This window comes from Montipora foliosa, chromosome 7, assembly GCF_036669935.1.
Source record: "Montipora foliosa isolate CH-2021 chromosome 7, ASM3666993v2, whole genome shotgun sequence".
NCBI classification, from domain to species: Eukaryota; Metazoa; Cnidaria; class Anthozoa; order Scleractinia; family Acroporidae; genus Montipora; species Montipora foliosa.
The window spans coordinates 41837336-41850921 of NC_090875.1; the positions used below are offsets into that span (position 1 = coordinate 41837336).

Sequence of the window (13586 nt, forward strand, 5' to 3'; positions counted from 1 at the left end):
TTTAGTCAGTGCATAGCATTTTAAGATCTTAAAAGATGTTGATAAAATCTTGTAAGATCTTAAAGAAATCTTACAAGATCTTGTTATCAAAAGTCAGTTTGCAGCATTCTATTGATACAAAAAAATTACAAGATCTCAGAAAAATTATTAGGTATTAACACTCTAACATCTATTAAAAACAATGTTAAGACAATCTTACAAGATCTTGTCAAAAAAGTTAGCATTCAATGATATTTCAATCTTATAGGTAAATAGTAATACTAATAATAACAATCACTTAATTTGAGTCTTAAGGCTATTTATTTGAGCATAACGGCTCTACTAATTGGGGAGACTACAAATCAACTGAAAGCAGAACAAATCAATTGAAATATTGTTTGTTTTTTTTTATGAGAGGGGAAAACCGGAGTATGCGAGCAAAAAAACCCTCTTGGTTAATTAAAATAGCTTTTTCATACAGACCTAGTGCATTTGAACTCCAATTTTCAAATTTGAGATTCAGTGTATTCTTAGGGGTTGGTACATTTTGCTGACCCCCAGTCCATGGACTACCCAAATGGACTACCCTAAAAATACTATTTCGAATGAGCACTGTTGATCCATGTGTAAGCAGCATCTCAAACCTTTCGATTATTGTTGTGATGGCGGATTACTTCATGTAAGCTAACCTTCTTAAAATGGGTGCTTAGACTTAAATACTGTTGAACAATGCTGTTTAAAATGGGTGTTGAGGCTTAAGAAAGCACTATTTGAGATGCTGCTTACACATAGATCAACAGTACTCGTTCGAATAGCATTTTTAGGGTAGTCCATTTGGGTAGTCCATTGACTGGGGGTCAGCGAAATGTACCAACCCGTATTCTTAGCTTATTAAATTCCTTCAGTGGGCTGCTAAGGGAAATTGATTAACATTGCTATAGTTATTTAACTTACACACCAAGGCAGTTTAATCAGTTTTGAAGTCTACTCATGATCATATGGAGTATCTAGCACTGTTATGAAACCTCTAGCTTCCCTTGTTTTGACAATTTGATGACAACTGATGACAACTGAACGATTTACATGCATGAAGAATTCACATTTTCACACCTTCGAGTCAATTTGTGAAAGAAGGAGACTCAATTTGGCTTAAATGCTATAGCCCTGTAAAACTTGGTAAAGCTTTGACAAGGATAATGAAGTTAGATCAAATGTTGATGCAAATGATTTGGAAAAAAAGTTCTCATACGGCAAGTTACATGTGTACGATTGACAACTGATTCCTTCTCGTAAAAATGCTAATTTCTGTCACTTTAACTATTGCAATCAATGCAGAAAATGCCTGAGAAAGCTATTATGGACGTTTGTAAGTAGAGACCCAAATTTATGAGTCTACTCTTCACACAATTTAATTGTAATGATCAGTGATTGAAGCATATGTACTGTATTGTTTTTAGTTGCCATGAAAGAGTATAAAGAGACACATCTGAAAAAATTATTTGATGGGACAGCAGGGAAAGGTCCTTTACAGCAGACAAAAATGCTTAGCAGCCAATTCTGCCTCCTCAACCAGTTATGGTTTGATGTATTTGGGGATCTCTCCTTGCAGACTTGTTATAGTTCTGTGTTTTAAAGCTTTTTTTGTTTTTAAATTTAAAACAAGAACCCAATCCAAAGATTTTGGCATGAGTTAAATGTTTAGGTTCATGCAATAAAAAAATGTTACTGCTTTGAAATCTGTAGTCCATTTTTTTTGTCTGTGAGCCATGGTAATAACTGTTAATAGCTTGACTACAATGGATTTTTTGTAGTTTCCAGCACATTTCTTATTTGCTGGAATATTATTTTACAGGAGCAGGATATGATAACCTTGTTTCTTGTGTTCCATGTGTGCACTAGTACTTCTATTTCTCAGTGAGTTCAAGCTATTTTTCTTGATTTTTCTGACCTTGTTCAAATGCAAGCATTAGGCATGAGATGTGTAATTCCTATTACAATACTATTCCATAAAATAATGTTTAGAGGCTAGTCAAAGCCTATTTACATCCTATAGTATTTCTATGTAAGTGCTATGTACATGCAATTTTTGCTATGGACCCTCAATTTCAGTTAGTAGGTAGATTCTATTTACAATATAATGTAAATGCTATGAAACAGTTATGTTTGTCCTATTTCCAGTTTTTTACAGCTATGTAGAGGCTATTTGTAGCCTATTTACACCCTATGTTATCACTATGTAAGTGTTGTATGTAACTATGTATACACTATATGTGTTGTGTATTTTCTGTTTCGAATCTATGTAGAAACTATGTTGAAATTATTTTTATTTTTGGACACAAAAAACCGTCCCATAACATAGCCTTTACATATGCTATGTATTAAAAGGTTCCATTTGACTAGCTAAAACATAGCATTTCCTTTCAAAATATATAGATGAGGCATATGTATAACATAGCTTTTGAATAAGGCCTCTATATCGAAGTTACATATGTGTATCATAACACCATTTACATACGTGTATGGTTGTTACATGGGATTTACATACTAGATTACACGTAGTGTCTGGTTCTACAAGGGTAACAATAACATGTTGCAGCTTTTTGAATTATGCATTTGAAGTAGTCTCTTTCAAATAATATTTTATCTTACCTTCATATTTTTTAGTAAAATAAGTGGTAATTTTTTTCCATTAATCAAAATTTGGAATACCATTATTATGTTGCCAAGAGGTGCATCATGCTTTAATTTTACTCGGGAACAATGTAGTAGTGTCCTTGTTTTCAGTTTCAAAGTTGTATAAATAGTTCATTGCTTTGTAATAAAAATAGGATTTCTGTTTTAATAAAATGTTATTCTAAAGTTTTTTCTACTCTTTCTATTTTGGTAGTGTTTTTTAGCAGAATATGAGAAACATCTTGATAAGATCTCATATTAAGATCTTGTAAGAATCTTGGTAAGGTCTTGTAAGATCTTACGAGAATCGTGGTAAGATCCTGTAAGATCTTACAAAAATATTGGTAAGATCTTGTAAGATCTTACAAGAAACTTGGTAAGATCTGGTAAGATCTTACAAGAATCTTAGTAAGATCTTGTAAGATCTTGGTAAGATCTTGGTAAGATCTGGTAAGACCTTGGTAAGATCTTTGTAAGATCTTTGAAAGATCTTTGTAAGTTCTTGGTAAGATCATGTAAGATCTCGTAAGAATCTTGTAAGAATCTTGTAAGATTCTGGTAAGAATCTTGTAAGAATCTTGTAAGAATCTTGTAAGAATCTTAAATAAGAAGTAAGATAAGATCTTAGTAAGAATCTTATTAAGAATCTTACCAAGATCTTAATAAGATTTCCACCTGGGTAAGAGCGGCAAAGTTTTAAAATGTAATAGGCGAGTCAGCACCATGTTTTATTAATCTCATAACTTATAAACAAGGTTAAGTCTAATGATTAAAAATTCTTGTGTAAAAGTACATGCACCTTTCACAGTTAACTAAATTCAAGGATATTTTCACAATACTTTGTGACAGGAAAAAAAATATTATACAAGGGGGTCATTTCTTGAAAATTACAAAACTTTTCAGGGTGGCATTTTTTCAGACCACACACTGAATGTTCAAACTGACCCCTTTAATAGGCATGAAACTAAATTAGTAATTGTGCTGAGTTGCCCTGTCGAAAGACCTGCTCTCAGAAACCAGCCCCTGTATAGAAAAAACAAACTTAGATACCTGTAAATCCTCTCCCACAAAAGAAGGATCTTTGCATGGCAAACATGAAGTGTTGCTGCCAATGTCATCATTTTCCTTCTGAATAATGAGGGAGTGACCATAAACTAGGGAAAGCAGAGGTTATTTTAATAACATACTTTTCTCTTTACAAGGGTATAAAATGTGTAAAATGGCAATATGAGCCGCTTAAGCAACAAAATTAAACAGACAAAAAATAATTCACACAAAAATTTACTACCGGACGGGTACATTTTTTCCCTATTAAATTTTAGTTCATGAACTGACTGAGACCTTTTTCCAATATTTTCAACTCCTTTGAACATATGATTTTTTTAGTTTATTATTAGCATTTGAATGCAGTTGATTTAAACAAGCTTTCAATGCAAAAAAAGCAATACAACATGAATGCAATAACAAAAGCATAACATACAATTACCTGAATCATGACACAGTCTTGGCTGCACCTGGCCATGGATGACATACAGACATGTCTCTATCCATACAGTTTCTGTTAAACACAAAAAAAAGAAGGTGTTGTTACATTACAATATTTTCTACAACCTCTCCTCAGTCCTGTCAGAAATAGGTTGAAGAAAAAATGGTGTAATTGTGATCTACAACATTGCTGATTCAAGCATAATTGAACAACGAAGAGAAAAATGAAGTCAGAATAGTATGTACATGACATCCAGATATGCATCAATCATATCAAACATGGTTATAAGTGTATGCAAGTCATATTTATTTCAATGGCCATTCTTAGACATCTCTATTTTACATTATTAATATGTATTAATAATTTTATTTTAGATTAGTTTGTATATTTGTATGCTTGATTCTATTCTTGTCACAAAAACCCTATTTAGAAATTGCAATATTACCCAAAGAGTTAATCGCCCACATGGAATGCTTGGTGGCCAAGGACATAAGCAGCTTGTCAACTTGATTGACCAAGTTGGAGCAATGAGTTTTAAGACCTAATTTACTAAAATTATTCCACCAATGTGAAGTTATTTTACATTGTTTTAATCAAGCAATAGAAAAGATGCATCACAAACACACAACTGCTGATCATTGATTGTTTTTGTTTCTTTTTCCTCTTCATCTGGTAATTAGCTCCCATTACCAGTGACCTATTTATTTATTTATTTATTTATTTAGTACAATTTAATGGCAACAACTATATGTATTAAATATTAAAGAAGAAAAATCAATTTAAAAAAATGCAAGAACTGTAAAAAAGTAATCAAACACTCCATACTAGACAGATCACTGAGAAGCTGAGCTATAAATATTAATAAGGTATAACCATAAATTTTTCATGAACCAATTCTAAAAATTATAAGAATACATCTGGTTGCCAGAGAAAGGGCTAATCTATTAAGCTCGAATGGTAAAAAATTCCATTTATAATATACCTACAATTCCATTAAATTAAATAGCTATGTTGTCCTTGCAAAGTTCGACTTTCAAATCTTCCTAACGTTTCTTCACGTGCATTTTTTCCCAAATTACCTTTACCTTTGGTGGATGGGGGCGATTGTGTACTTCACTGCACATTGTGTGACTTGCGTCATTTCCGTTTCTGATTGATCTTCGTTCCCAGGGTCTATCTTCTCTGCCGACTTCCTCAACGACAAAGAGACCCTGGGAACGAGGCTGTTTCTTTGTTATGCGGTTCCGGTGGTTTCATGTATTCTGGAGGTGGCTAGTTAGCAACTATTCACCGAAGTGCAGCTGGCTAGTGGTGGATATTTACCGAGCCGCGAAGCGGCGAGGTAAATATCATATCCTTTGCTATTCACCGCGGAGCAATTCGTGCTGAATTCGCGCCCGAAAATGTTGTAATATGTGCAGGAATAAATGAGTTAAACTCATCTTTTTGTGCTATCTTATCTCACTGTTTTAGTATATACTAAAACAACTATTCACCTCAGTCGGTGGATATTTCCTTCGCGGCTCGGTAAATATCCACCACTAACCACCTCCACTTTGGTGAATAGTTGCTAACTAGCCACCGACACTGAGGTGAATAGTTGTTTTAGTATATACTAAAACAGTGAGATAAGATAGCACAAAAAGATGATTTGAACTCATTTATTCCTGCACATATTACAACATTTTCGGGCGCGAATTCAGCGCGAATTGCTCAGAGATGAATAGCAAAGGATATCCGGAGTTTGAGTAGCCAATCAGCTCGCGAGTTCAACGCTATCCACTGTTTTAGTATATACTAATTAACAATTATTCGCCGAAGGCAAAGTGATTATCGGTGAATATTCACCGAGACGAAGTCGAGGTGAATATTCTCCCAGGATCTCTTGGAGTAGTTTAATGCGAGGTTTTCAACTTGCACAAGCTCGCCAGTCAACTATTAGTTAAGTAAACGCATACATGTGTGTCAACTAACGATTCATTCTTTAAAAAACGGCTCTATAATGGAGGAAAATTTATCTATGGCATTGTTCATATTCTTGCGACTCTGTAAGGAGCTACATCCCATTTTAGACAGGCTATTTTCCTATTTGAAGAAATCACGAACGCATCATTGTTTCCGAAAACTCTCTCTGATTGTTTGATCGTAGACTTCTTATCTACTCAGAGCACACGATCCTTTAGTTCAGCACCACGGGGCGGTTCCTCAAAGCCTGATTAGCGCTAACCGTTGACTAAGAGGTATCACAACCTATAGGTTTTCATGGTATTTAACGCTGGTTAGCGCTAAGCATGCCTCGAGCAATTAACCCGGGCCAGATAGCAAGCGGGCTCCCAATAGTCCATTTTTTCTGCTCCACCCACTAAGGCACCGGCAAAATGTCCCTAAAACCATAGTTACTAACTATGCTAAAACATACCAATAATTCAAAAGTGCTAACTCAACTCCACTTCCTTCTTTGAAAACGGGAAAGGGAAATGGAAAATTTGCCGCCGGGAACCATATAAAACAATAGCAAGGGTGCAAGCAGATTTTACAACTTTAGAAATATTCGAATTATCGGTAGATTATTTACATGTCAAACTTTGATTTTAAAAAGACTATCAAAAACTGCTGCTGAGTCAATTCACAATACGAAGTAATTTTATGTCCCTTTGCGCAATGACTTCTGCTTGAAATAATTTGTAAAGGTTTTGAGACAAACACGCAAAATATTAATTTTAAAGAAAACTTTTGACCGTATTGACATTTGAAAAAAAAATTCACTCCTCAAGCCTCAGTATTCACATGCAAATTCTCCTGACTGATCTCCATTCATTCTCATATGAAATTAGTTGGGAGAATTAGCAAAAGATAAAATTCCCAAGAGTCATAATTTTATTAATTCTCTGAAAAGCAAATAGGAACGGCTATGTGCTCGTGGGCGCGCACATAGCTCCGCAATCGGTTCTGCGCGCGTGGGACAATACCGCAGAAAAACGAAGGCGCATGCGTGCTTACAGAATACCATGAGGTTTTATCCCATTAAACCATGAATTGGATGACAGGAGCGTTTGATTTTATTTCACAGCGATCGCCAACTCAATTTAGTGTCTTCTGCGGGGAACGTGGAAAATCCCACACAGCATCCCTGCGGTGCAGAGGAGATAAAACAATGGAATCAGCAACTCATAAGGTAAGTGGTGCGTCTGAATTACCAATAACAATAAAAACAACAAAACAATACTACTACTACTACTACTACTACTACTACTACTACTACTACTACTAACGATAATAATGATAATAATAATAATAATAATAATAATAATAATAATAATAATAATAATAATAATAATAATAATAATAATAATAATAGACGACTAGTTGTTGGCTGACTAATGATGGTTTGGGCTCACGGAATTTAAGCTTGCGGCTGACAAAAACTGGCTGTAGATCTATATCTCTACTCAAGACAATGCTTCACCGGGCGTACAGTCTGTCCTCAACGACCGAGCTGTTTGAAGAAGAATGTGGAAACATAAGATCAATTTTTCACAAGCTACGATACCCGTCTGAATTGATTGAGGCAACCATCCGTAACTTTATCAATACATCAGATGTCGAATCACAATCTACCAGCAATAATAATAAAAGCACCATTAGAATCGTCTTGCCATTTATTGACCAAAAACCAGCCGATATTGTGAAGCGCCAACTTACTCAGCTAAATAAGAAACTGGATATAGATCTACAGCCAGTTTTTGTCAGCCGCAAGCTCGAGGATGTCCTTAAATTCCGTGAGCCCAAACCATCATTAGTCAATAATAATAATAATAATAATAATAATAATAATAATAATTATTATTATTATTATTATTATTATTATTATTATTATTCTTTTTTTTTATTTAAGCGAGTGAGTGTAATCCTGAGGAGGACTGCCTTAGGTAACATTAACTGGTGTTTCGATGAGCTGGGCAAAAGTCGTTTTCAAAGTTAAATCATTTGTGTAACGCCAGTAGGTGATATAAATAGACTGGCCGTTGATGTGATTGGTCAACGAAGTCGTGATGTTATTGGTCGACAGTCGTTTAAGCCCTGATGCCATTGGCTGTATAGGCAGCAAGTGATAAGTGCGTTTGGAGCCGTCTTATTCTGATGTCTGTTATTAAAATAAGTCCGTCAGTCTGTTGTTGATATCGTCTATAAGCCGTTTGTAGGGTGCAGGAAGTTGTAGCCAATGTTATTGTTAATGTCACCATTCCTCTAGGTCTGACCAAAATTTAGGAAGCGCTATCAAGCCAGTGGATGAAAGCTATCAAACCCAACTGAAACCTCCTCTGAAAAATATGATTTATTCAGTGGGATGCGCTATCCCGTTCTATTTTCAGCAGTTAGTTTTCTTTTTAAAATAACGACATTTTTGCGGAAGTTAATTTATTCAAGCGATGGGAGGAAATGGCAAAGTATAAGTGTTACATTAAACTAGTAATAAAGTTGCATGAAATCCTGAGCACAAGTTACTATAAAAGTAGTGTCATCACAATTGAGAGCCCAGTTGTTCAAGGGCTGGGAAGCTCTCCACTGGATGAATGAGTATCTATCCGATAACTCAGTCGGTTTTGACAGCTCTCAGCCGTTGCCGGATAGTTATTTTTCTGGCGCTATCCATCTTTAATCTTGAACAACCAATGCCTGGTCTTTACTTAATCCACTTTTTTTTATGCAATCATATTCGCGAAGGGCGCCTGTATGATTTTTGCAAAACGCACCAATTCGAACAACTCAGGCTTGGTAAAGAGATGCCCAAAGGCTTCAAAGTGTGATAAAAACATCGATTAATCTGTTTTTTCATTTTTTGCTAACGCCTGCAAAAAATTACTTGCAGGTCAAATCCGCAGACAGCTGTTCTGAAAATGGGAAATGCACATGATACATTTTTTATCATGGAAATCGGAGAGGTTTCTCAACATCGCCGATATGAAACACCTATCCTTAGTGATGCGGTGTACAGTTATCGTTTTGAAAGGTTGATGGGCATCAGAATCTATCCCAACGGCGTCGGCACTGGAAGAGGAACCCATGTGGCAATTTTCATTCATTTGATGAAAAGCACCTTCGACGATCTCCTAGATTGGCCTTATTCTGGGACAATCACTGTTAGCGCTTTAGATCGGAGTGGTTCAAGAGCCCGTAACGACTTCAGTCGGATCATACAAGCAAAGCCTAACTTGTTGGCCTTCCAACAGCCCCACGAGGCCATTTGCCGCACTGGGTATGGCTATGAAAGGTTCGCTCGAATCCAGGAGTTCTTTGGTCCTCGATATGTGAAGGACAATACATTGTTGTTGAAAATAGAGTTTTCAGGGTAATGATCAATACATCCACCACGTAAGTCAGTAAAATGTTTTTCTAAGAGACTTCATTTTTGTTATAGATTGCACAAACGTAGTGCCTAAAACAATGGAAATTTGTGAAAAGATAATGCTATTTTAACTGCTTAAAAAGTAGAATTGGTTGATACATTTGAGATGTGCTCACATAGAGAGACTCAGTTAGTTCTGCCCGACCTTTTTCTTTTTTAAAGAAAACTATTGGCCCAAACAGAGTTAAAATAGTGCAATGCGTTATAGGGACCGAAGCCTTTTTCTAAGGCCATAATTGTCCATTTCACACGGTTGATTTGGCAGCTGCAATACATGTAGCGTAGCTACACTAGCTTTACTAGTTTTTGCATTTTGTAGGGGAGTACTATGATCCGTGGAAGTTTTAACTATTTAGTTATTTCAAGGAATCGCTACTCTTAATACTAAGTAATTTTTTTGTAAATATTAACCTTAACATATTACGGGTATTCTGTATGGTGAGCTTGCCACTGGCTCCAGACCAACGGGTAGGCCAGCACTCCGCTACAAAGACGTGTGCAAGCGACCTCAAGGTGGGTGGCATTGCTCCAGCAGGACTTGAAGCGCTGGAGGCAGACTGCAGCAATTGGCAATCCACCACCAGGTCGGCCATCAAGACAGCTGAGCTAAAGCGTGAAGAGCAGTGAGAGGAAAGGCGAGCACGCAAACGCCAGAGAGCGGAGCCAGCACCATCGGACGATAAAATCTTCACCTGCACCAACTGTAGCAGGATCTGCCGCTCCAGGATCTGGCTCTACAGCCACAGCCGGCGCTGCAGCTCCACCACGGACTGACCCTTAACAGGTGCAATCTCCATAGTCTCCCGAGACTGACGGATGCCTACTACTTAACATGAACCCCGGGGCCCGGTTGTTCGAAACCCGATCAGCTTAATCCAAGATTAGCGTAAACATTTGTTTCAAGTTTTCAACTTTTTAGTGAAAGTTTCTTTTGCTTCTTTGTGTTTTTCAAGATTGGCTTCTTGCAATGTAGAGTTTTGCCGAATATCAGCGTTGAACAGCATTTGAGAGTAGAGAAATAAACTCCTCGGTTAAATTTTTAATCTGGGATTAGCGTTAATCGGCTTTTGAACAACCGGGCCCGGATCCATGGACCACACCTGTGGACCCGATCCATGGACCACCCCTGTGGGCCCGATCCATGGACTACCCCTGTGGACCCGATCCATGGACCACCCCTGTGGACCCGATCCATGGACCACCCCTGTGGACAACCACTCATTTTGTAAAGTTACAAGAATAAAAATCTTTAGACGAAAGATAGAAGTAATCCTCGCACTCATTTGGAAAATTTAAGCAGGAACCCATGACTAGGGGCGAAAAACTCACATACTAAGTGTTCGTTTCTTTGCGGGGATGATCCAAAAAAGGATCATTGATCCAACATCGCTCGGATCACGGTGCATCAAAGGAACCGAAGAATCCACTCTGGGATTCCTTTGATGCACCGTGATCCAAGTCATGTTGGATCAATGATGCCTTTTTCGGATAATCCCGTAAAGAAACGCACCCTAAGACTATTTCACGGTATTTTTACAGACCGATCTATTTTAGACTACCTTTTCCGCCAAAAAAAAGCCAAGACAGCTCCAGTTCGGTGACGCTCTGACGTCAAGTTAGTTTCGTGTGATTTGTCAATGGGCACGTTCGCGAGAAATTCAACCCAAAAAAATAGATCGCTGTCTGTGAAAACGTCGTGATAGAAACTGATGGAGCTACGGTTCGTTATGGGCTTCTGATTTAACCAAATGTCTCTTAAAGACACCTTTACCGCCTATTTGGTGGTTCCAAAGGGATGGGTCTATAATCCGCACTTTAAATATGCATTCCTTTCATTCATCGAATTCTTCACCGGAACAAATTGACCTTCTCTTAGCTTCATAGCTCAGTTGATAAGAGCATTGCACTGGCATCGCAGAGGTCATGGGTTTCAAATCCCGTTGAAGCCACCTGAATTTTTCAGGTGTTGATAAAAGACAATTGACAGATAAGTGAGAGGATGATTTCCTCTTTCGTCTAAAGATTTTTCTGCTTGTAACTTTGCAAAATGAGGAGTGGTGGTCCACAGGGGTAGTCCATGTACCCGGGGTCCATGAAGTGGTCCATTGACTGGGTCCACAAGGGATGGTCTATGTTTGTATACGTCCTTTACATTGGACCTTTTGGATTTTCCCCCCGTAAGAACTGATGAGTTTTTCACATAGTTTTAAAGCTTTGTATCACTTGCAAATGAAGTTTCTAGTTCTTTTCGCCTGGATTTCCACATTCACGTTAACCTTTTTGTTTACCGCATCATTAAGGTTTAGATTTATAGGATAGTATTTATATTGGGCCTTTTTCGATATCTTGCCCAGATGGTGTAGATTTCTAGGATAGTATTTAAATTGGGCGCAGAAAGAATGATATTTTAAACATAGTTTTAAATGTTTTTGGTAATCTAGTTTTCCAGCGAAATTTCGATTTTGGTGTTTTTCAGTAGAGATTTTGTCTGCTATATCTTATTAGTCCTTTTTCGTTGTTTGGGCACATTTGTGCGCACTTTTGCGAATGATGTAATTTTTTTTGCAATAAACTGGTAACTTTATTAAAACAATTAAGTGATTTACTGCGCGGAGTACATCCATTTAAAAGACCCTTTCGTGAGGAGCACCACGATCTCGTGTTTCCCAAAACGCCCCCATTCAGCATTGTGTTGAACCAAATGTCGAGCCCTAAGGCGTTTGAAAATGTTGCTTGATATGTTTGGAAGTGCAGAATTTGAACACTGGAAGAGTGTAGACTAAAATCGAAACAGATTTCAAGTTTCATACAACATGGGTTCAATATTCCCTTAGCTCATCATATGTACTTATTGACTGAGTGGACGGGCTGGACGGGAAAATATTTGGCCCGAGGTCATTGCGTACGGACCGAGAGGACTCTTGCCAAGGCTGAGTATGAAAGATAGAGGCTCCATTTGATGGACTCCTGTTCGTTTTCGTGATGACAATCGTCCGTTTTCAGATGTTCCAGAGGTCTCGCATCGCGTTTACGACAAACGGGAAACGTCAGACTGAAACTTGAGTTTATCATCGTCATCATCATCATCACCATCATCGCCATCGTCTTCGTCATCATCGTTATTACCATCATCACGTCGTCTTCATCATTTCGCGTGTTTTGCATTTTTATTATCATGGTCATCACTATCACCATATGTGGTTTGCAACCAATCACTAGAGAAACAGATAACAATTATCAAGAGCTAATCAAGGGGAGCCTCTATCTCCACTAATTCCTTGAATAAACCCTTTCCCGAGTAAATTTATTACAAGGAACAGGCTTTTCCCGCTTTTACAACAGTGGGCCGTGTGCTGAATCTCCCAAGGGAGGCTTGTCGAACTTTTGTATTTCTTGTTAAGGCGACGTGCAAAGGAACGCAGCCTTGTTGGCCAACATGTTGTGTGTTACATGTCGCGTCCGTTTGCAAACCCTGTTGCATGTTGTTGCGTGTTGTTGGGAAATTCTCGCACGAAGTTTGAAACTGGTCAAACTTTGTTGCGCTACGCTTCGGCGATTACGGAACAAAAGAAATGTTGAGAGTGGCTGGCTCAAAAAATATATATAAATAAATATTTTGTTGGCTCAATATATTTATTTATGTATACATTTTGAGTCAACAATTCCCAAGATTTCTTTTGTTCCGTGATCGCCGAAGAGTAGCGCAACAATGTGGATCCGTTGGCACAGCTCTTCCAACATTGTTGGGGCCCCGGACATACATATTGTCCCTATGGTGATAGCAACGCATCAACATGTTGAAAACAAGATGGCAGCCGAATTTTGTAAGTTTACAAGGTCTTATGGGTCGTATCCTTCCCATGATACACAGCACATCTTAGCATTGTTGGGGAGTTGTACATATTGAGTGCGTTTGCGCACAACTGCCAACACGATCCAACTTCCGCAGAACCAACAACTGCCAACAATACTTTAGAAATTGTTGTGTCAATTTACACGGGGCTTACGTTTAACAAGGAAATATGAAACAAAAATCCCATT

The 13586-nt window shown here is 37.6% G+C and overlaps 2 protein-coding genes across 2 annotated transcripts in view; one reads left to right on the top strand and one right to left on the bottom strand.

The window, feature by feature from the left end:
- The window catches only part of LOC138011174 (uncharacterized), a 7124-nt gene extending 2495 nt beyond the window's left edge, over nt 1-4629 (bottom strand). The window contains exons 1-3 of the mRNA XM_068858143.1: nt 4584-4629; nt 4139-4210; nt 3703-3806 (exon numbers count right to left, since the gene is read on the bottom strand). Of these exons, the coding sequence (XP_068714244.1) occupies nt 3703-3806; nt 4139-4210; nt 4584-4629 (222 nt within the window). The remainder of the gene's footprint in view (nt 1-3702; nt 3807-4138; nt 4211-4583) is intronic.
- LOC138009541 (TNF receptor-associated factor 6-like) overlaps nt 1-12115 on the top strand; it is a 15474-nt gene extending 3359 nt beyond the window's left edge. Inside the window, exons 2-3 of the mRNA XM_068856612.1 lie at nt 7209-7313; nt 9009-12115. Of these exons, the coding sequence (XP_068712713.1) occupies nt 7209-7313; nt 9009-9492 (589 nt within the window). The 3' untranslated portion in view covers nt 9493-12115. The remainder of the gene's footprint in view (nt 1-7208; nt 7314-9008) is intronic.
- The last annotated feature ends 1471 nt before the right edge of the window (nt 12116-13586 follow it).